The sequence below is a fragment of the Anser cygnoides genome, chromosome 2 (genome assembly GCF_040182565.1).
Source record: "Anser cygnoides isolate HZ-2024a breed goose chromosome 2, Taihu_goose_T2T_genome, whole genome shotgun sequence".
Taxonomy (NCBI): domain Eukaryota; kingdom Metazoa; phylum Chordata; class Aves; order Anseriformes; family Anatidae; genus Anser; species Anser cygnoides.
The window spans coordinates 9,635,026-9,658,947 of record NC_089874.1 but is presented as its reverse complement, the minus strand read 5'-3'; the positions used below and the strand labels follow the sequence as shown (position 1 = coordinate 9,658,947).

General features: G+C 41.6%; 1 protein-coding gene across 2 annotated transcripts in view; it reads left to right on the top strand.

The window, feature by feature from the left end:
- Positions 1–1,790: 1,790 nt before the first annotated feature.
- LMBR1 (limb development membrane protein 1) overlaps positions 1,791–23,922 on the top strand; it is a 69,952-nt gene continuing 47,820 nt past the window's right edge. The window contains exons 1-4 of one of the 2 annotated variants that reach the window (XM_066991443.1): positions 1,791–2,119; positions 17,298–17,370; positions 19,836–19,875; positions 22,214–22,353. In XM_066991443.1, the coding sequence (XP_066847544.1) occupies positions 2,057–2,119; positions 17,298–17,370; positions 19,836–19,875; positions 22,214–22,353 (316 nt within the window). In that variant the 5' untranslated portion in view covers positions 1,791–2,056. Of the gene's footprint in view, positions 2,120–17,297; positions 17,371–19,835; positions 19,876–22,213; positions 22,354–23,922 lie in introns of those variants that run through there. The other variant, XM_048062351.2, reaches the window with a different exon arrangement.

Genomic DNA, 23,922 nt, shown 5'->3' with positions numbered 1-23,922 from the left:
TGTGGGTCCTCCTTGTTGCTTTGATCAGCTTGCTGCTTGACTATGGTCTGAACTCCAACTATACTCCTCTTTTGTCTTGGTATTAGTATGTATATTTCTGACATATGGACTGCTGGTCTGTTCTCTGATTATTCCATTTTTCTTCTTCGACGAACCTTCATGCTGTCCCTGGTTCTTAGCCTTCACTCAAGCTACAATGCTTACTTTTGTCTTCATCACAAATCTAGTGAAGGCCTAAATACTAGGCTCCTCATACCCTATTTACCATACTATTGCAACTTACTGTGTATTGTGTAATTTATTGTGTATTAGATGATGAAAGCTAGGAACCTATCTCTTCTGCACAAACATTAAGCATATATTTTAAGAATAGAGTTTTTTGATTCTACTGACATACTTTCCATAGACATCTCTGACAGCATTTGATTTCTCTGAGAACAGGTCCTTGCATATCAATTATCTACTTTTTCCAGTTGTGTTTGTTGCTATATTAAAATACATTACATCTACCCATAAGCAGTGTCTTGAATTACATTGTTCTCTCTGGACCAAGTCCTGGTAAAGGAACATCAGTAGCAAGTCTCACACACCAAAGACTCATGTCAAGTTCGTCTTGGCAGCTACTGATGCTTTCACCACTTTCAGCATCCCTAGAAGATGACTGAAGTGGGAAAAATTGAAAAAAAAACAAACAAACACAAAAACCAACCAATATTATCTGTCAGACTCAATCTAGTGCTATACAGTGCAGGACAGCTTTTCCCAAGAATTATCTCAAAGCCCCTGTGCTCAGTGCTCCTCCAGATCTGCTTTTAGTGGTTCTTTTCCTCTTCCTAATGCCTCAGTAAATACTGAGAAACTCCCTCCAGGAGCAGCGGACTTCAGAAGGACAGAGGGAGGGAATTTTTCTGACCTCCCACACCTGCAGTGCGATTCTGCCTGCAAATAACTTGTAATCTTCAAAAGAACGTTTTTAACCAAGGAAATGGGCCAGAGGCTAAGGAGTAGATATAAGCTGAATTATAATTGGCATGGATATCGTGTGTAATGTATCAATAGATATAAGAAGGCAGAAAGCAATGAGCCTTACACTTGAAATGTAAGGGGGAGTGGAAGGGCAGGTGCTGACCTATTCTCCTTAATCACCAGTGACAGGACCCACGGGTATGGTGTCAAGCTGAGGCAGGGGAGGTTTAGGCTACACATCAGGAAGAGGTTCTTCACCGAAAGGGTGGTTGCACACTGGAACAGGCTCCCCAGGGAAGTAGTCACTGCACCAAGCCTGTCTGAATTTAAGAAGCGTTTGGACTGTGCACTTAGTCACATGGTCTAAAATTTTGGGTAGACCTGTGTGGAGGTCTACCCAATTGGATTCGATGATCCTTATGGGTCCCTTCCAACTCGGGATATTCTATGATTCTGTGAAAGTTGTAGAAATTCAGTTAACTCTTGAAGCTATGTTACATACTTGGATTGAAACAAGTGTTTGATTTGGTAAATCATCAGCTATAATTTATAACGCGTCCTAGATGAATAGTTTTTGTGTATGCTTAGACAATCGATCTGCTTGCAAACCCAGAAACGAAGAAAATTTGACTTAACACACCCCCCTCCACCCTGCTGGGCGCGGAGCCGCCATTTTGGGCCACCCGTGCCCGTAGGCCCCGCCCCCTCCCTCAGACCCCGCCCCCCTCTGCCCGTTGCCCCTCCCTCCCTCGGGCGGTTGCGGGCGGGGCCGCGGCGCTGAGCGGTGACGCAGCGGGGGGGGGGTGGGGGCGGTGTTGGCCTTCCTCCTCCTCCTCCTCCTCCTCCTCCTCCCCCTCCCCCTGACGGAGCACCGCAGCCCGCCCCCAGCGCCGCCCGCCGGAGCCCATCGGCCGTCCGGCAGGGCTCGGGGGAGGTAACCGGCCCTGCCCCGGCCATGGTGGGCCGCCCGCCGCCGGGGGGGCAGGAGAAGCAGCAGCTGAGGCGGCAGGACGAGGACGACGAGGAGGAGGAGGAGGAGGCGGCGGCGCGGCGGCCGCCATTCCGCGCGGGGGCCGCGGGGCTATGAAGGATGGAGGCGGACGAGGTGACGATCCGCGAGCAGAACTTCCACAGCCAAGTGCGGGAGTACACGGTACGGTACGCGCCGCGCCCCTCACCGTCGTGTGATTCCCCCCCCCCCCCGGGTCCCATCGTCGCCCCTTCAGGCTCCTGACCCCCGGCTACCTGCCCTGATCCGGTGATCTCTGTGACCCCCCAATTCGGGGGTCTCCCCGCCTTCCCCCCCCCCCAATTGGGGGGTCCCCCTTCCTTCTTCCCCCCCCAATTGGGGGGTCCCCCTTCTTTCTTCCCCTCCCTCCAATTCGGGGGTCCCCCTTCCTTCTTCCCTCCCCCCCCCCCCCAATTCGCCCCCCCTTCTCCCCCCCCCCCCAATTCGGGGGTCCCCCTTCCTTCTTCCCCCCCCCAGCTCGGGGGTCCCCCTGCTTTCTCCCCCCCCAATTCGGGGTTCTCCCTGCCTCTCCCTGGGGGTCTCCCTGCCCCTTGGGCGAAGCACGGTAGGCGCACACCTTCAAATGCAGCCTTGCAGCTCCCACCCATTGCTGCTGGTGGTCCTGAGACCCTCCTGGCTTTAGCTGCTGGTTGTAAGGCTGCGCCCTTCTCAAGGGACACGAGGAACCTTCGTGTTTTCCCCCAGCCCTGGGCTCGCTCTCAGCGCTACTGCGTGCCCCGTGCTCTCCAGGTGGAGAAACAGAGCGCGCATACCCTGCACACCCGTGCTGTCCCACCTTCCTCAGCCTCCTGGGGTCAAGTGCAGCGCTGCACCTTGTGTGCAGGTGGGGAGAGCTGTTGTGGTTTCCTCTCGGGACTGCCTGGTTCATGTTTTAAGGACTGTTTGAAGCCCACAGAGGTGTTTCGATGGGGTTCATCGTGCTCCTGGTGCATGCAGGAGAGAGGCGGCTTTGGTCGGCCACTTACCATCCTAACGCCGCTGGGTTAATTACATGCACTGTGCAGTTACTGCTGGGTGAGAAAGGGGAGACTCCTCGGATGAAGATACCATTTCATAATTTAACTCTGAATAATTTTCAGCTACTTTAGGAGGCGATCTTAAATATCCCTGTTAACAGGGTTAGGTAGGCCTACAGCAAGGGTGTTTGACAAAAGAGACTTGACTGTGTCCCTAGTGTGTGAATTTCTTTTCTGTATCTTCAGAAGCCATATGTTAAAACCTTTCTTTTTCTGAAATATTATACTGCCAGGATATTGTTTTTTCTTAAGAGTACAAATCACATCTGTATGAAGAGAGCTGAAAAATCTTTGCTGGAGTTGTTCTTGACTTTTGCATGAGTGGATGTGGGGTATGTCATGAGAACCGTGAAGAGTGGAGGGGCATTGAAAGAATAATATTCTGCTGTAAAGAAGTATTTAAATGTTTTCCTAATGTCTTCTGTATGATGAAAGCAGAAATTTTTATACATCATCATGTGGCTAGTCTGGACGTTAGGGTCCGTCTTTTCCCCAGTGTCCATTTTTCCATTTGTAGTTCTTTGTGCTCTAGGTATCTCCTACTTTTGTCCCCCAGGGTCTTGTTCTGATGTATCATGTGCTACACGTTGTGGTTTTGTACCTAGTGAAGATGCACGATCAAAGTCTTTAATCTACCTTTAAATGTAATAAAGTCTATTAAATTCTTAAAGAGCTAACTAACGTATACTGGAACTACTTCTCTAAAGCTTTGCAGCCCATCTGAGAGCAGTTAGTAATTCTTCCTGTTGGTATAGTCATAAGAATTCACATAAGACATCAAGAACATGTATTTTAGAGGTGCAGTGTTGCTTTATGTGGACAATGAAGGCAGAATATTCAGTAAAAACTTTTTGCTTTTCAGGCTATACTTTTGATATGACAGGCAGTCTGTTATTGTTGAGTAGGTAAGGATAGAAATAACAATTTTCCCTTTTAGTATATGCACTAGTACAGTTGTGTTCTTGCCTTTCATTTATTTATATAGTGTATATATAAGGTATATTTATGTATATTCATTTATGTATCTGAAGCCCGCAGGGTTTTATGAGTGCATCGACTGCTGCCATCCCCAGCTGAGCACACAACCTTCTTGCAGTGCTCACATGGCTGCAGGGGCATATTGCAAGAATCCTTGTTGCACAGTCTCCTGTTGCTCTTGTCATTAGCCTAAGCGCCACCAAGTACCCAGAGCATGTTGTTTACGTGTACCATGATGTTAACATCCCCCACAAGTAGTTCTGTTCTCCCTGGTCACGAAGTTGCACAGTGAGTATCCTTTCCTCGGAGGTGCAGACGAACAGTTGTGGCTAGGCTGTTGGTACAGCCGTCGGCCCCGCGGCTGAAGGAGGGACCGTGTTCCACTTTCTGACATGCACGAGGCTTTCGTTCCAGCTGCAGGTGGGGTAGGAGCACTGGAGCGGTGAACAAAAGGATTTAGAGTGTTCTCCCACTGTATTACAAAAACTGCATATGCCTGTTCGTAGAAATAAGTCAGGTTTATGGAATCTGTTAAGTGTCTTTGGAGTTCTAGTTGTGTGGCACCATCTTTACTGGAAGCTGAATTTCATGAGAGAGGGGAAATCAGCTTGATGTGGCTGAAAAGAAAACCCTTTTCTCTTTTGTTTTGCAAATTTTATTCTTCTCCTTTGAATGGTTATAGAATTTCTAGATTGTGTGTCCTGAGGGATTCCTAAAGGCATGCTAAGCTCAGCATCAGTGTGATGTGATGATTGATTTCTGTTATATCTATCTTCTGAGTGGGCAAGCGAGTAAGTTTCTATAAAGTTTTGGTGTATAACAAAACCCGAAGGCCTGTTACCCTTCTGCTGGTGGTACTCACCTCTTTTTCTGTAGGTGCCAACTTCTGATAATTTCACCGTTGAAAGAGAGAAGTTTCTGTCACGTGTATAAATTGAGTAAGATTAATGAAAGACTTTAAAGGTCTTTTGTCCACTGTCGAGCTGACTGTCTGTGGTTTAATGCATAAAATTCAGGCCCGTTCACCTCCTGGCCTCCTGTTTGGCGTGTCAGCGTGGTGTCTGGTTTTTCAAGAGTGTCCCTGTTTGCAAGAAAAGAACCTGCCTTTTGTTTTGTTGCTTCATGAGATGATCCCTTACTAACAGGAGGCAAACTCTCTAATCTGGTTTCAGCACGGCTCCTCAGACGTGAATCAGCTGGTTCAAGGTTGCTAAATGTAGGAGCACGTGTGCTCTGCATTTGGTCAGCATTCATGTGCAAGTCTTGTAGTACGTGTGAAGGCCGGGTGATGCTCTGTGATTGCATGCTACTGCTGTTTTGTACGCTTACTTATTTTGCCTTCATTGATCCTTTGATCCATTTCTAGTTTGCTGAGATCTCGCACATCTATGGAAGATGCTTAATCTCTTGGGGAATTTCTTTTCCCTTGTGTCCTGTTAGCCTGTCTATTTAAACAACATAACGAAAATGTTCCACTTGTCGCTAGTGGTGCTGTGAGATGTTTATTTCAGGCTCAAATTAAGTAAGCACAGTGGTGCAGGCCTTGAGCTCCTCTGGCTTTACTTTTTCCTACGCTCCTTTGTTCCCCTTTGAGTCTTCTATCTTGCACCATTAGTTTATATGCTTTTAAATCAGTTTATATGCTTTCAAATTTAGATGTACTTCTTGATTTTGTTCCTCTATTTACAAAACGTAGGTCTTTCAGTTTATAAAAATACACGTACACTTCTGAGGCTTCCTTGGCAAAATAAATAGTGTGCTTGTGTTTATGGTGTGTGGGAAAACTGTGGAAGAAAACAACTTGGTGACTGTAAAATTATTAGTTGGAAGGCATGGTATATTTGGAAATGACTTAATTGCACTTAATAGGACACGAGGGAAAACAAACAAGCCCAAAGTGCTGGCAGAATCAGTTCCAACACAAAAGTGCTGTTTTAATGGTTTCATGCAAGTAAAGGCAGACATTAAAATAGGGTAATATGTGTCTTTAGGTAGAGTGTCAGATGCTTCCCTTTGGGAGGGCTGTTTTAGGAGGTGTAGGCTTCACCTACTACCTAGCTGGAGAAACTTTGTTTCTCTGCTTCTAAATGCAGTTCCCTCTGTAAGGGAATTTTGGCATTTTATAGTTATTTATTTTATTTTTTTTTTTGGAAAATCATACTCCTTTAACATTTATTTTTTTATTTCAGCTATATTAAGGTATTAAGGAATTTTTCTTGCTACAGGTGATCTGATCTTTGTTTAACAGGGAGAAAAAACAATCTGAATATAAAAATAACTTCCAGCAGTTTAGAAAGAAACTCTTTAAAAAAGAGTTGTGACAGTGTCAGTGGCTTCGATTTCTGTTTCTGTCTCCACACCACCAGCACTAGCTTGTTTTCCTCTCTTGGTTTCTCTTTGCACCTTTGTAACCCTGTCGTATTTTGGGGTCGAGATGTGTCCGGGACTCCTCTTCCTCCTGAGCTGGCGTGTGGCTCGTGCTGGCGTTTGTCCCTGTTGGCTGCAAGGTGAGCGAGCTGATTAGGGCAGCTGATTAGGGCGCCGTGGTCCCGCGGGCAGCACACCCTATTGTTCCCGACCGGTTCTGCCTCCGTGAGCCTTGGCCCCGAGCGGTGCTCACGGTGCTCGCAGAGCAGCGCGTCTGCCAGGAGTGATGGTGTTCTGAGCGCGGGCCAGGAAGGAAATGCTGACTAGAAACACTGGTAATTTTTAAGATCAACTTCTTACAAATAACTAATGTTTGTGTGTTCTGTAAAATGTCTCCTCGTTTTACAGCCATGCAGGGGATGCGTGCCAGCAGGAACCACGCTACGCTTCGTACAGGAGAAGAATCCTAAAGTTTATGCAAGTTTATCTTTTATTCAATAACACGTCTTTCTTTTTTTTTTTAAATCTATTTCAGGAGTAATTTATATCTTAAACTGCCTCTTGTATCTCAAAGATAATTTTGCTTAGATTTCTCAGTAGTGCCTCTTCCAAAACATTCAAAAAAAAAAACCCCAACCTGTAATGACGGATAAAGCAGCACTTGTTGTAGTGACGTGAGGTACGAGGCAGAAGATTGCACATAATAACATAACTACAATGTTGCCAACACTTTTTATAAGTATTATCTTAAAAATATACCCTCACTTGTAAACATGGGTGCTGTTCTGTTGGTGAAGCAGTGAGTCATCTCCTGGCTGCTGGTACCGAAGCGCAGCGCTGGTGGCTCCATCTGGAATCAATAGGCATCTCTCAACACTTGGCTCAGGCAAGCGGATGGAGATATGCTTATTTTCAAAACAAGCAACTTTTTGCAGAGTTCCACTTTTTCCATTTACGTAAAAGAAACATGAAAGACCCAAGTGTAAAAAGTTGCTGTTGGTTACAGGTCAAAAATAATTCCTCTTGAATGCTAGCGTGTTTGTTTGTAGCAGCGGTTGGCCAAAAGGCAGACACATTTCGTGGAAGGTACGGACAGCTGTTAAAGAAAACTTAGATTACAAAATAATTCAAGAAATTTTGTCTGGAGAACATAAACTTGATAATGTCAAGGTGCAGGCAGGATTTGAGACAAGGTTAAGAGGTGGTGAAAGAATGAACAGTAAACTAACCCAGCTACTGATCACAAGACCCCAGCCAAATGGTTCCAAAACCAGGTTGTGTTTGGATAGCTGGCGGTGTAATAGGTGGAGCGGATGAGATGGCAGAGGTAACTGGGAGAAAGCAGCGTTGTCGTGAATGTCTTTTGCAAGCCCGAGAGACACCAGGAGGTGGAGGGCTGGATGATGGGCGCAGTAGCAGAGGGGGTGGTGGAAGTGGGAGTGAGGAGAGAGGCAGAAGCATGTTCCTAGGGAAGCTACGGTAAGCAAAGGAGTTCAGTTGGGATGTAGCTGGGAATTTGGGTTGAGGAAAACCCAAACAAAACAATCTAAACAAAACGCTTAATTCAATGGATGTTTACTGCTTTTATTTGAAGGCTGTAAGTGCTTATTCTTTTTTTTTGTGTGTAGTATTTTCCCTTTCTTGTCTTTTTATTCTTCCCCTGCTTGATTTCGTAGTTATCCTCATTTAGGAGGGCAGGGACAACTTTTGGTGAGAAAATCCTAACTTCTGCAATGTTCTTTACTCTTTACAGCTCCTCTGAAGTTTCCTTGTAAACATATCCTTCTATACTTCTGTCAAATATCTAGGGACGCTGACTTCTAGGTAACTATTAACGTGCAGGATTTTGCGTAACTTGTCCTGTGGGAACAGGAGAGCCTTTGAACATCCTGACTGTCATTTGCTTTTATGCATCTAACAATTAACAGCCTTGGCTGATGCATCACTGTAAAAGCCAAGCGTGCAGCGAGGTGGAGATGACCTGGAAGAAGTCACTGCTCTGCCCTCCTTACTAGTCATTCGTGGGACAAGTGGAATCGCCTCCTACCTTCAGCAGCTTTGATCTGTTGCTCTTTGGGGCCCAATTAACTCTCATGAAGCTGGTGACAGAACTCACGCTGACTTTTCATCAGCTTGCTGTTGAATACATCTCGTTGTGTTGCTTAGCTGTGCCCCCCCCCCCCCCCCCCCCCCCCGAGGCTTCTAGTTTCTTGTCTAGCTGAAGGAGGTGGAAGTTGGTTCTAACTGCAGTCAACGTGGATGCAGGAGACCCCAGTGCTTTGTCCGGTTTTAATATTTGGGCACTTCAATAATAATTTAGCTTTGAATAACTTGCCAATTAATCACAATATATTTCAACATCTATTTCCATCTCACGTAGCTCACTCCAGCAAGCAGCACGTGTATAGGTGGCACTGAAGTCTGTCATGGCTGAGTTTAACATACAGAAGAAAGAAGTAGCATCCTTCACTTGCTCACTGTTACCTCCAGTGTCTGTGGCTCCATGACCATCATTGGAAGATGGTGCTTCTGTTTTTTCACTTGTGATCTTAAGTGTCTGGTTATGCCTTGATTATCCTGTCTTTCCCATTATCTAATTATACTTTCTATTTTAATGTGTTTAGCTGATACGAAGGATCAATGAGTTGGTGCTGAATTTGACAAAAGCAGTATGTCTAAAGTATTTGCTGAGTTTAAGACAGGTAACTTACGTAAATGTCCAGTTTGTTTGGAGAAGAGAATCTGTAATTGGTGAGAATGATGAAAACGTACAAGTGTTGCAGTTTAAAAATGGCTTTGGTTTGGGGGTGGGAAAAATCGAGATGTGCTACTTAAATTCTGTGGTATGTATGAGAAGAAAAAGGAGAGGGTTTTTGAGTTTGGAGGAGAAAATTCACTAGCTCAATCTCCTAAGATACAGTTTGCCCTAGAAATTAATATTGGCCCAAGAAGCTGGCTTAATGCAAACAAATAGTTTAACAAATTTGTGTGAATGAGACTACCGAGTTTATTTTTTCCAGATAGCAACTTTCAGTGGACTGACTCTGAAGTTTTAATGTAACTGGTTATTACAGTCTGGCTGCAAAATGTTGGATAATGCCTTTATTCAGGGCCAGAAAACTTTGCATGACCTAGGTTGGTGCTATTGGTGTTAATTCTAGGGAGTGTTTTAAATTCTACGCTAATGCTGAAAAATATTCCTGAGTCTGCTTTTTAATGGTGCTGGTGTAGCCTGTCCAGGTCAAAGAAACATGGCTTGGGGTCACTTTTTCAGGGTTTCTGAGTGCATTACTGGCTACAGAACCAGTAGCCTGAACAAAGGTGTCTGGGGCCTATTGGTGAGACTCGTAGAGGTGTTACAAAATATCGTTACCCTCTTTACTCTGCAGCATAAATACATTCCCAGTAGGTGTATAAAAGTGAACATAAAGCTAACAAATTGGTAGATTAACCTGACTTTTCCCCTCAGTTTGAAGTGGGGTTGTGCTGCAGACAAAGCTAGCACGAAGTTAAATGTGTAATGCCCAGAAAGCACCTTCCGAAGGGTTGTAGCGGCTGGTTTTGTCTTCAGCTGAGCACTATTCCTAGCACAACTCTGCTGGATTTTTTTCAAGCTTTGTTAGATCCTGAAACTTTTCCTAGGTGAGCAACTCTAGACACCCAGCCTCTTAACTGCTAAGGATTTCCTCGTGAATTGGACACCAAGAAAAGCAGGGTGGGCCAGCCTCTCGTATGGCCAGAGGAGACTGTACAGGTGGGGAGAGTTGTGGGTTTGGGGTGTTAATGGGTAAAATTCATCTGTGGCCATAACGCACTTGACACTTTCCTCTTAATTTTGAGATTTGCATGTCACACGAAGTGTTTCAGGCTGTCTGGCTGAATTAGACTGAATTAATATAACTACAGAGCACAGAGCTTAAGAATAAAGAGTTATCTTCATCTGAGGAAAAATAGGTCATCCCAAGCAGATGATATTGTAAATGCCAAGGTCAGACTAAGAGCAGAGCTGAAAGTTTTAGGGTTTTTTTTTTTTTAGTCTGTATTATTTGTTGTAGGTAACTTATTGATGACCCTTGCAAACAGCAGTGGAGCTCAGTGCTTCGTTTTTGGATATCGGTGGGATAATGGAGTTACTAGAAATAGACCAAGACTGTTTGTCTCCACCTGTGCTTTCCTGCTCTTCATCCTTGCCATCCTTTCCAGGTGGAAACAGAAGCAGTTGCCAATGCAACAGCAGGAAGGAGCATTTCAGCTGCTGTGGAGCATTTTAATGCACAATAAAATGTAGTAGCAGCAAGAGTAGTAAGTGTGCGTGGTGCTATGCTAAGTTGTTTTGTGTTACAGAGATTAAAACTCAAAGGTACAACACTGCTACTTTTCTATAGGTAGCAATCAGTCAGCAAAACCACTGCCAGTTCTGTTTTCAGCCGTTAAATGTGTTCTTAGATACGTTTTACAGCAGTGTTGCACAGTGCCTTCTGCTTTTTCTTTCTTGCTCTGCTTTTTTTCTATTTAGGGAAGAGGACGTGCTCTGTGAAGCAGCAGCAAGAAGTGAAGACTGTTGTGTCCGTAGCCTTTTTCTTGCATATCCTTTGCATAGAAATGCTGGTAGATGTAATAACAGTAGCTTTTTTATTTTTAATTTTGGCATAGTCACTACTTTAAAGTTATTTTCTACGCTTCTTCCGCAGTTCTTCAGAGCTTCTTGATTTTTTTATTTCAAAGATAGACAGGACAGCATTTTACTATGCTGTTTTGCTTCTCCAGACTTGCTGGTACTTACTCTAAATGCTAATTAAACGGGAAGAAATGATCAGTTGTCCAATCGGATGCTGTTCTAGAGACAAGCTTAAATGTGTGAAATCAAAGAAATTTTCCAAGGCCTGTGATGTTTTGCTTCAGAATAGTTCTGTGGTGGTTCCTTACTGTTAGAAGCCGGAGCTGTGTGAGGTATTTAACTTTTTCATAGCAGGAGGGCATCACTGGCAGCTTTACAGGGGGTCTGTGCTTATACAAATACAAGTGGAAAAAGGTATAAATTATGAGGTGCCAACACTTCTCACCATGCTGATTTGTTCAGGGTAGCAGAAAAGAAGGCTGACTGTGCCCCGGCCCCCTGTTTGAAGCAGGGTCTGCTACGAGATGATGCTTGCTCAGGGCTTTATCTGGATGAGACCAGCTTACTCGGGGCTTTATCTGGCTGGCTTCTGAAAACCTTCAGGGACGGAGATGGCACAACCTCGCGGGGCAGCCTGTTCCCCTGCTCCACTTGCCCCATGGAGGAGCTTTTCCTTACCTCCAGTCTCATCCTTGGCCATACAGCAGCATCAGGAGCCCAGCTCTGCCTTCTTAGTGACCTTGTAGGTACCCACGGGCTGCTGGCAGGACCCCAAAGGCTCATTGTGTTCATGGGGAACAAACTGAGGTCCATCAGCCTGCCGGCACGGGGCAGGCATTTCAGTCCCCTGACCATCTTGGGGTCATCTTGCTGTAACTTTCAACGGCTTTCCTACATGGGAGGCTCGTAACTGGATGTGATCCCCTGAATGCTGGCTAGAGAGGGGTAATTACTTCCACAATTATTGGCTTTGCTCCTGGTAATGTCGCCCAGGATGCTGTTGGGGGGCTTTGCCAGGGTGCGCTGCTCCGCAGTTAGTGGGTGATTACTGCACAAATTCGTGGTGTGCTTTTTTCTTTCTTCTTACGCTTCCAGCACAACTGGGGCGAATACGGTGCAGTATGTACAGACCCTCTCTAAAGAAGCTGTTGCTCTTTCTGTGCACAAAAATACAAGTCTTCATATGCACACACTAATTACAGTGGGGAATTGCATCTGTATTCTGTGTATCGTGGAGAGGAGGGGGAAACCCTCGTGTATTTTGAGCACATTCTTTCTTACGGAGAATGTGTACCTTTAGCACTTGCAACAGCAGATGATGCTTTATTAATCCACGGCATGAACTTCAGTGCCAGAGTTTTAAAGGTCATCAACACAGACAAATTAATGTCAGCTGATCTTTAGTAGCTGTCAGGGGGATAAGCACAAGGTAACTTGAGTTAGTTCAGACCTTTGTTTGTGTTTAATGTTAGACTCTCCAGTGCCAGCGCCTCCTCAGACATGCACGGTTACAAATTGGAATATGTGGGGTTTATCTCCAGCTCCATCCTCACAGGAGTTGAGCTGCCTGGTACGGATCCAGAAGTATGAGACTGGTGGAGCTGGATACAAGATACTTAGGAATGCAGTGCATCCCCAGAAGTATCTTCTCTTGGTGTGTCCTGTGTGTAACCTCAGCAGGCAAAACAGCACATCTTTTCCCAAATGAAGATGAACTCCAGGGGAAGATGGGTTTCTTTTGCTTGTCCGACCAGAGGTTGTGTTTCTTCCATGCAAAGACATTTAATAAATTATATGCTTGTTGCTGAAAGTCTTTTTAGTGTGCCACCTGCTAAAAGGGAGCCCCTAAATGTAGCACGGATTTCACACGCTTTGTTTTCAGCTGCTGGGTGGTGTTTGAAAATAATACTAATAAAAAAAGAAATGATTTGCATATCTGTTTCTAACCCTAAATTCTCACACTCCTCCTCCTTTTTTCCTTTATATTTTGATGCAGCTGGTCAAACAAGGACTCAGGGTGCTTCCCCCATAATGTAAGAACATAAGTTTGAAGTAGCTTCCTAGAAGCAGTCTAGCTGTGGCAACAGATCTATGACTGCTTTGCCCTTCTCTAAAGTTAAAGTGAATTTAAGGAAATAAACTTTAAAATTGAAAGGTTTTTTAATCAATGCTGTATCAGGGAGTGTCAGAAGTCCTGATTAATCACAGCTGTGTACACTTCCTGCAGTGTCTTCACTTTCCCCTCAAGTCTGGACGAGCTTAATCTGTGCTCCAGTGGAAAAGCAATTGTGGAAGATTGGGGTTACGAGGAATGTAACTTGTACCAGATTTGTTGCATTCGCAGCATCCTTACCTGTTGTCAGATCTTATTGCAGGGATGAATGATGGCATAAAATGATGCTTTTTGTTGAAAACAGGGCTTGCAGTATGATTAGGATTTAACAGAATATTCCAGTGTTAGCTTATACATATCACTGTCACATATAATAGTTCAGGTTTTTAGATGTTTTTTAAAGGCAATAGGTTCTTCCTTCACTGGAGATACCGATGTGTTGTGTGGTGTGCTTTTTAGGCAAGTGTCATATTGCACTATGACTACCTGGATGCATTTTAATACCTTTGATTAGAAATAAAGGCTAACAGTTGGTTTAGGACACGAAGAACTTATTTATATGTGGATAATCCTATTCTGAGCCTTTTTTTAAAGATAAAAATGAGTTGCAAAGAACTATGTTTTTTAAGACACCTGACTATTGTTAAACTTTCTTTTGCATATGCCAAGGGCTATATCCAGATAGCACATAGAAAGGTATTATGTAAACTGGGGCAGAGCTGTAAAGTGAATTAGAAGCTGGTTGTAGTGTACATGATGGTAGGTGTTTGGACAAATCTGCTCTTCAGTTTCCTAAAGTATCAGTATTAACAGCCGTCTTGCTCAACTATGATGAAAATGATGTAAAATATGCTGCTGTTAGAACACTACTGATTCCTTCGGAGGTCTAGCTAATGCAGTGGATGGCTGGATCACTGTGCAGAAGGGAGTGGATTACCCTGAAATAGAGGTAGTGTAAAATTAAGGTGTGGTTTCTAAAAGGAGGAAAAAAGAGAGACGTTTATTCACCTTAATCCTGAAAACAGGTTTCTACTGTATCTTGAGCTGCTCAAGTGGAAGCAACTGGGGAGGACAGCATGGATGGGTTTGGTGATCGGAGGAAAACTAATGTGACTCTCGGGTGAACAGGTTTAAGTACTTTAAGTAAAGAAGGGATGGCTTAGTGCTGTTACATACAGCCACAGGACTGGCTGTACCTGGAGTGCTGCATACAAGCCCAGTCGTCATCATCATTAAGAATTATGAACTGAGACAAGAACAAGTACAAACAAGGGCCGTGTTTTTATTGCAGTACAAAAATATCACAAAACAAAGAGCAGCGTGAGGAGTAAGAGCCCAGGATTGCAGCGTGACAGGACAGTGGAGTCTATTCTCCGGCTCTCATGGGCAGCACATTCCTTTTCCCCAGCTTAACAGAGTTCCACTCTAAAAATAGTTAGGATGCTGCTCCCTTTAGTTTTGCTGCTCCCTTTCGAAGGCTATTTGGGACGCATGGATACACACACTTCAGGATCACAGCTTGCACTGAGTATAAACTGAGACCGAAGGCACATTTGAGTTTGCTTAGTGATTTGTTTCGATTACTATGAAGAAATTTTAACTTCTGAATACTCTTTTGTTAAATTCCTAAAGCTTTCACTGGTTAGAATTTACTTGTTTATTCATTAAAAAGGTGTTTATTAGTGAAAATACATAATTTTCATCAAATATTTACAATGATACAATTGTTCTCAATTCTGACAAGTAGAAGGATAATTACACCAAGATATATAGTTACACGTTATTGCTGAGTTGCAAAGTAGCTGTCACCTAAAACTAGAAATATGGCATCTGACAGTTCATGTTACTGGACAGTTTTCTCCTGCTGTACTCTGCAAATACCTCACTTATCTCTGTGGTACCATATAAGTACAGACCCATGCTTTCACTGTAACCTTGCTGTCACAGATGGAATAGAGGACATCTATTCTATTTGAAGATAATACAAGACAGCAGTCACCCTTTTCTTGTTTTAAATAAAACAAGAGAAAGAGAGCTTAACTGTATTTTAGACAGAAGCAGTGTTATTTGGGTCTCGCAGATTTTTTAAAAAGAATTTTACTGACCCTGTCTGTGTCACACCTAATTTTCAAAGGTGGGTGCCTAAAATTAGATGCCTCTATCTGTAGGCTTGGTCTAGTTTTCAGGGAAACTGGAAACTCAGAGAATGACTCTTTTTCGGCACTGGCACTGTTATCTGTTACTGACAGGACAAGCTCTGAAAGCCCAAGGTGGTTCTCAGATTTTTGTTCTTTCTGATTCAAAAATATACCAGCTTTTTAAAATTAAATCCGATTTCTCTATCAAAAACCTTTTCTTCTTTGAAGCAACCTTTCAAAGAAGGCAATTTAGAATGGTGAACTCTATTCAGGTTGAATATTTGAATACAGAAACCTAGTTATGACATCTGATTTCTAGCATCTGTATTTCAGACATCCCCGCTGTGGGTTACCTGCTCAGAGAACGAGCTCAGTTGCCTCTTTCAGACCCATGGCACAGTGATACTGCTGGGGGGAAGTCTGTGGGGCAATTGTAGGCACCCAGGTGCTGTGCTTTGTTTCTGATCTAACGTGTCTGACTACATAACAAAAAAATAAGCTGGGGGAGTTATTTCAATTAGTATTCTTCAAAAAGTCTTTCATAATTACATGATACGTCCTTTTCTCTTCCTGTTCTCCCTATCATTCTGCCTGTTTAGATGTAATTTGGCTGTACTTTTGAGATGTAAAATTTTAAGGACTATCATCATTACCCTTGCTTTGACTTTTTTCCTTCTCTTAGGGCAGTTGTTCTGCTCCTGATTTTCTGAGACAGTAAGTTGTTAAAGGCAGCAAATCTTTAAATGACTGATTAAGGAAATGGCTTTACCAGGCATGAGTTAAACTGTTTTGCAGCTTCAGATCACAATGGAAGTCAACGCTTAGATTGTAGTAAAACACACTGGGGGGCTAATATTGTGAACTGCAGATCCAATTAAAACACCTATGCAGGCGGTAGGACAAACTCCCTTTAATAACAAAAACTGCTAAAACAGTTTCATCTGACTGAGTTGGTCAGCTGCTGTGTTAGGAGACCTGCTTGGTGGCTACTGGTATTGTGCACAAAACAAAAGGATCATAATAGAAAAGGATCTTAATAATTCGGGATACATCACGTAGTTTCTCAGCTTGTGTGTGTAGGTGATCTGTTTGCTGCAAGCTAATAAAAAGAAGAAAATACATTGTTGGAGTGCAGCAGTTCACTCTTATTGCTCAAGTACTAGTGAAGATGAAGGGCTACAGCACCTTGGGGTGGCGTGCTTTGCTGTTTTTACTTCTGACTCAGGTTTTTAATAGGCATCAGTAAGCTAGGTTAAGGAAGCAGTGTTGACCCTCTGGTATTTCCTTCAAGAAAAACTTGATTTTTTGTTGTTGTTGTTGTTACCCCAAAAGATTTGAAAGATTAAAACTGTATTGTCATTTGATTAATTTCCTCTGTATTTGTAGCTGTGTGGGCCTTGTCTTATTGTATGGAAGTTCGAGTTCCAAATCTTAGAAACAATTTGATGCAAGACACCCTGGGCCTACTTGTGACCTAAATAAGCTGTCTGCCTTGTGAGGAGGGGAATTGTGCCCTTGGCTTCTCCGACTATAGAGGAAACTGTGTTTGACTAGCTCACGCTCAGACATCCACTGTGTGCAGTCTCTCTGGTCTGTATTGTTGCCTAGAATTTGTTGGGCCCAGACATGATGGAAATAGTAATCCTAATTACCTTCTTCTTTATGTATGTTGATAGCTTATTCCAAAATAGATCTTTAGGAACCCATTGTACCATTACCCCCACATCACTTGTGGCAAGGAGTGATAAATCTTATGACCTGAATATGTTCAAACTTGAAAAAAAAACAAACAGCACAAAACAAACATAAAACACTGGCATTTTCATCATTTTGGAGTAGAACTTGTTAGCTGTGTAGTGGCTCTAACATCTGTTACTTTGAGCTGTTCTTATTGGTTTAACTTTCTATTAAAGAGGTATAAACCATAAAACCAGCACTGACCTTTATATAAAGGACGCTTGCATTGATCTGAATTAAACTTCAAATTGTTGATAGTGTATTTTCTGTTCATTCTTATTATAATCCAGACATTTCTTCACAACCTAATTAATGCAACATTTTTTTTTTCCAGATTTGTTTTCTCCTATTTGCTGTTCTCTACATAGTTTCCTACTTCATAATCACAAGATACAAAAGAAAAGCAGGTAAGCATAGTTTTTGATGTATTCAAAATTCACTTTGTTTTTTCAAGTGAGTAGGTGGTTCTTTTCCTCTCTGCCACCACAAGAGAAGCAGAAGAACCTGTCCAGATCTCTGGCCAAATGTGTTTCTCAGGCTGCAGCAGCCTGAGCTGATCTGGTTGTATGTGCTGCTGTCTTCCCCTCTATCTGCTCCCTTTGTTCCCAAGCCACAAGCTCTCCATCCCCTCTGTTGTGCCAGCTCTAGCACTTCTTAGACCCTTCAGCGCGCCTTCTAATAACACCACGGATGAAGCACACTGAAGCATCTCAGAAGATCAGTGAGTGCTGTAGCTGGCACTCTGTGATGGAGTGAGGATGTGTGGTTGGAGGGAGGTATGGATGGCCACACGCTGTTCCGTAGTGGCTCCATGTCAGCCTATATTTCATCTGCTTTGAGATTGAAGAAAGGGGAGAATTTCAAGTAGGCACTTCTGCCTCTTTTGCCTTTAGATCTTGTTCTCCTTTCATGTCAACTTCTTTAGAGTAAGTGTCTTCAGGCTGTACTTTAACGTCAAAATCAAGTTCAAAGCTTTAGCTGGTAAAGTGAAAAGGTTGCCAGTTCTACTGAAGGGAAGTAGTGGATTTTGTCTAATAATTCTGCTTTGTTTAGGTACAGTTGTTTTATTGTTCTTAATGTGTTCTTTATGACCTCCCCATTGAAGCCTGATTCCTTGAGATAAGTGATAATCCTTTTTTTCCTACTTTAGAAACATTGTCTGACACTAATCTGTAGGGACCCCTGTCATATTTTTCTCTTTCTATTCTAAAGGCAAATACCATAAAAATCTGTATAAAATGGCAGAATCTTTGACTCTTGACAGCTTATCCGAGGCTTTGATGCTCAGTCAATCATTCCAGAAAAGCATTTGCATGCATCAAGACCTTGGCACTTTGAATTTTGATAGAAACTGCTTATTGAGCTTTAATGACCTGTGTTAGGATAGCGCTACTTTCACAGATGGACTTGTATGTAAAACATAAAAATCTTCAAGAAATTTAGTGTATCTTTTATTAAAAAAAGTGTGCCTCTTTCAACATAGTGAATAAAACAGATGCTACCTTGTGATCCTAGTATGTATTCTGGATACAAAGCTGCTGTTATATGCTGTTATATGGAAGTATGGAAGAATGGGAAGGGAGAATGAGTTTGGCAAACTCCTGGATGTGAATACTTTTTACCTTTTTGGCAGTTGTTCTCAACAGCTAGGGAGAGGAAATGCTCTGCAGCTGTCATGACTTTCTGAAAGTTTTTTGAGCATTTAGTTAGGCAAACTTCATTGCTTGCTAGGATCTTCCTGATGAGATTAGTTTGGAGAGTTAGCACTTCTGGAATTCTTTCAGGGGAAAAAAAGTTTCCACAACAAGCTCTCTAGCCAGGGTAATACATAAGGGACTTGTACTTGGTCTCTGAAAACACCATGAGATTCCCATCAAAACACCATCAGATTCCACTCAAAGAAATGGAAGCAATAACCCCTCATTCTTATGAAATTATTCTGTGAAAGTACAGTACGTTAATGGCTACATGTTTATTTCGAGTGTATGCATAGCTCTTAAAAACTTGAAACACCTGGTCTGTTTTTCAAACCAAGAATAAATAAGGGTTGAAAAATAGATTTTGAGTTACCTGATGGAAAAGCTGGGAGACTTGAAAGATTAAAGAAGGCTGACTCTAAAATGACTTAAAATGTAGGAATAACACCCAGACATGTATAGAAAAGTGTATAAAGAATAGATGAAGAACATATTTGCGATTAGATCTCTGAGCTAAATGTTGAAAAGACTTAAAATCGTTGGAATATGCAACAACAGATCTTCTCTTCCCCTACCCCCCACTCAAAACAAAAAGCAAACCAAAAAAGCCAGGAGCAGGGTGGAGAAATCAGTAAGGAGAAGTTACTGAGTGAAACAAGTGGTCATTCCTGTATGCTTTCTTTGTGTGGTTTTCTTGCTTGTTTCTTTTTGTTTTAAATAACAAAACCCCATAAAAACACCTCACCCCCAATATTAATACTGAAAATAAAACGTCTATTTAGGAACTTACAGTAGTAGGGTAATATGGACCTGAAGACTCTCCTGTAGCTTTTCTGCTCTGTGAAGCTTGAGATATCCAGAGTGACAGTTTGTAGCAGCAGCTGTAGTAGTAATAGTCTGAAAGCTTGCTTGCCATAGAGCCCTTTGGAAGATATTTTAAATATGCAGGTTAAAACTTCTTGAAATAGAATGAAATAACTTTGTAGCTAACTTGATTGAGAAGAGCTTAAGACTAGTCAAAAAAAAACATTTGTAAAAGGCACTTTTAAAATACCGATGCTAATAAATTTTTGGTTTTAGTAATCCTAAATTTTAACTAAATGTGTTCCTATGTATGTTTAGCCTGAGGAAAGGAGACTACCTATTGAATATAACCTTCTATATTTTTTTTTCAGATGAGCAAGAGGATGAAGATGCCATAGTTAACAGAATATCGTATGTATAGCTCTTTAAGAACTTTTTACCTGAATATATTGTTTTGACAGGAATCTTGTGTGCTTTCAAACTAGATAAGTCCCTTTTAAATGTGATGGCAAATTAAATGTGCTATCAGAGGGCAGAGGAAAAGATACTTGATCAGGTGTCAACTTGGGTTACGGAAGACATGATGAGAGAAGGCAGTTTGGTCTAGGGATTCTTCCACCTGTGGCTTTTCTGGTAGGCACTAAGTTGGTCAGAATGTCATATGAGGATCTGATGCTAGGGTAGAATCCAGTGCAAGACTGTCACCTAAAGTAAGGTGTCTAAATACAGGTGTCATGTGAATTAAGTCCCACCGCAGTAGTCAATGGCAATCTTGTCAAGGGAGGCAGTGGATCCTGGAGAGCAACGTAGCTCACCATAAAGTAGACCTCTGCATCTGATCATCTGAACAGGGCTTAAAAAAGAATAGTGAATGGAAGTCAAACACTTGCCAGACCTGCTGGTCTGCCAGAGACTCTGTCCTCTTCCTGTTCCTTTGTAAAACTAGATATTAATCTTTCCTATTTAAATATCCCTGAGGATTTACAGAACGTCTGTGAGCTGTTGCTGCCCTCTCAGTTTTGTGATTTGCTAAAACATGTGGACTTGCTACTTACTGCAACACTCTTAGCTCTTTGGTGGTGGTACTGTCATCCTGTTGGAAGGAGAGCTCATTGCATGTTTTATTGATTTGTCTTGTACCCTGGGAAAGTGCCGAGTACATTGCAAGCTGTTCACTTTTAGTTGTGTGTTTGTGGCAAGCTTGGAAGATGCACAAAGATGATAAATCTTACACGCTTTGCCCAGTAGTGTCTGATATTTTTTTATGGATTTAAAATACTCATTTGCCACAAGGTCTGCTTCAGGTCAAGAGAGAAAAAAATACATACTTGAATGCCATGAAGGTCTCAGCTCTAATGTAGAGAGGAGGTACTCTTCTGGTTTTCAGACTGCAGTGAATTAAGGTTCTTCTAGATTGAATGATTCTCATAGCAGCTGTGGTCTTAGCCTGGCTTTGAATTTTTCAACATTCAGAGTAAAACTTGTCTGGTTAACTGTTACCCCGAATCTATTTTCTAGTTTAGCTTTAAAGTACAACAAATATCAATTGTAAATAGTGTTCTTCATAAGACCATGGCGTAAGTCAAGACAAGATTGGCACTTCAGAATAATATCCTTTCATTGAAAGTGTTATATATTGCTTCCTGTTTTTTCAGCCTAAGCTTTCTTGTTTCTGAAGTGGGCATGTTATTTTTCAAACAGCAGTAACTGTCAGACATATACAGTAAGATATTTCTTTGCGTAGCATAATTGTCAGGACTTAAAAGAGGTAGGTGGGGGAGAAAACCAATCCAAACTCCCGTAGCACCTTAAAAGACAGTGTGTTAAGTTTCTCAGTTTTGGCTTAGAGTACTTAAACATCTTTAAGTGAAAGAAAATATGTCAAAAACCAACACAAAAGCATCGTATCTTTTTCTGAAAGGAAATTAGTCACACTGACTTTCTTCATTGTGTGAATGAAAATTAGATTTGTAGAGACAGTTATGGAAAAGTAAGATTTCTGTAAGCAGCTCATTGATGCTTCTGTCATAGGAATGATCTATAAGTTTATTTTTCTTATAGAGTTTTGAAAATTATTTCTTATTTTGTTCTAGCGTTGGATTAGTTCTGTGAGAATATTTTTACTTTGCTTTTTGAAGAACACAGTTCTTTTTAATGCCACAAGATGGCAGTTTGTATAAATCGTATTTGTGATCTAAAGAGTAAGCTTAAACACTTTACATAATTCTGATGATTTCTCAGTACTGACTTTAGTTATCAAAAAACACTAAGCTGTGAGATATTCAAATGTGTACTTGGTGAAAGAAAAGCAATAGTTTTTTCAGTTTGGTGTTAAAATATTTGTGTAATTATACCCACTTTGTGAACATTAAAAAGCTCATCTGCTTTTTTAAAATAAAATTATAGTAAGAATTTAGAAATAGAAAAATTTTTCTATGTATGTATGTGGGGAATGAAAAGTAAAATATGAATTGTCAAAAGATACTGCATAAATTCCAATAATTTTATAACATTGAATGCACACCATTCCAAAGAGTGTAATTGTGGCATTTAGTAAAAAGCAATTATTTTTACTGGATTCCGTAAACTACTTGGTATTTGAATTTGCTTTTTTGAAGTGAAATACTGTGGAAATCACAGGGTTACCTTCAGACGCTGTTTTAATAGGTAGGCTAACTACTTTTTTTTTTTTAACCCTGTTCAGAGCATGTTGTTGTTGGTAACAGTGGTACATTTCTTTAAATTTCAGGCTGTTCTTGAGCACCTTCACTCTAGCAGTTTCAGCTGGTGCAGTCCTGCTTCTACCTTTCTCAATAATCAGCAATGAGATCCTGCTTTCTTTTCCACAAAACTACTATATTCAGTGGTTAAATGGCTCACTAATTCATGGTTAGTACTCAGCATAATGTAATTAAAATTGATGTCTTCATTATACATTTACAGATATGTTCTTATTTTTAAACTAATAACCCCATTTTCCTTTAAAATGCTAAATGAATTGTTGATATGTTATTGGTTAGTTGTTTTTGCTGCTGGGTGATGCGTCCTTAAAATCTGTCTTCACTGTTCTGTTGTTTATTAAAGAAATATGAAGACTTGGAATTAAACCAAATGCATTGCTTTGAGTATCAATGTAGAATTAGAGCTACCAGAAGCTAACTAACTTGAAAATGCACTGTTGAAACGCCTTCCTTATGTGTAACTGCAAGATTCATAAGCCTGTTTGCTTATAATGATAAATTTATTCTTTAAATACAAAATTTGTTTCAAGAAACTTTATGAGTAGTTGGGATTAGATAGTTAAATTCAACCTAACTTTTTGTAAGTGAGGAAAACTGTAGAATATGTTTTCCGAGCATAATAAAGAGTCACAATAAAAATACATGATGTTTTCCTTGAAATAGTTCAAGACAAGTGTAACTTCTGCAAATATACTTGCAGGAATGATGCCTTGATGCCCGGCAGAGTGAGTTTTGTATGCTTTTCCAGACTGGTTAACATGATTTGGTGTATGTGAACATGTATAATGGGTACTAATATTTGGAAGTTTTTTTCCACACTTCTTTGTGTCTGAGGGGAAATAACTGTGAAAATGGGATGTTCTTCAGTAGATTTGGGGGGGAAGAAAAGAGATAATGTCTGCTCCCAGAAACAATTTATTTAATCTGAAATGAATAAATTCCAAGTTAACCCTATGGTTCTTTTTCAGTTGTTGTGAACAGATGGTACTTGGGCTTTGCATGAAATTTTGCTTTTGTTTGGTAATATTTCTGCAAAGTATCTAATAATACTCATGCACAGCTAACTCAGGAATTTCCAGATCCCTAGTTTGCAGTTCTTCTTTAATAAGACTAAAGAAATTTACGACAGATTAAATGCAGGTAGGTAAAGCCAGGAAATAAAACATATCGGTGATCATATTTCTGAAACTAGTGGAGTATTTTTTGTTATCTGGACAGTAAAAGGTTTTTTAAATTAACAATTAAGGAGGAGCTGCTTATAGATATGCTAGTTGATGGCAACCCTGATTGTGGTGACTTTGAATAGTTTAAGATCTAAGGAAGAGCGAGGAAGAAAAACAGGATAAAGACATTTTAAGAGAACAGGCTGTTCTGTTGAGGAGCTGCATATGTGGACTATTCATTGGAGAATGCCCTGAAGACAGAGGAACCCAGGAGAGATGCTTATTTTCAGGGATACCCTCCTTAAAGCCCTGTAACAGTCCGCCTCAGTGTGCAAGACAATGAGCAGGAGTGGTGTGGTAGGAGGCTGGCCTGGCTTAATGGGGAACCCCTGAGCTTCAAAACGAAGAGGAAGTTCACAACTAGTGAAAGTAGGCATGAACTACCTAGGAGGAGTGCAGAAACATCACCTAGTTTAGTATTCTGGGGTGATATTAGGAAAACCTGATGCCCTAACTGGGAAATGGTGGGGTACAGCTGGAGTTGCAACTGGTGA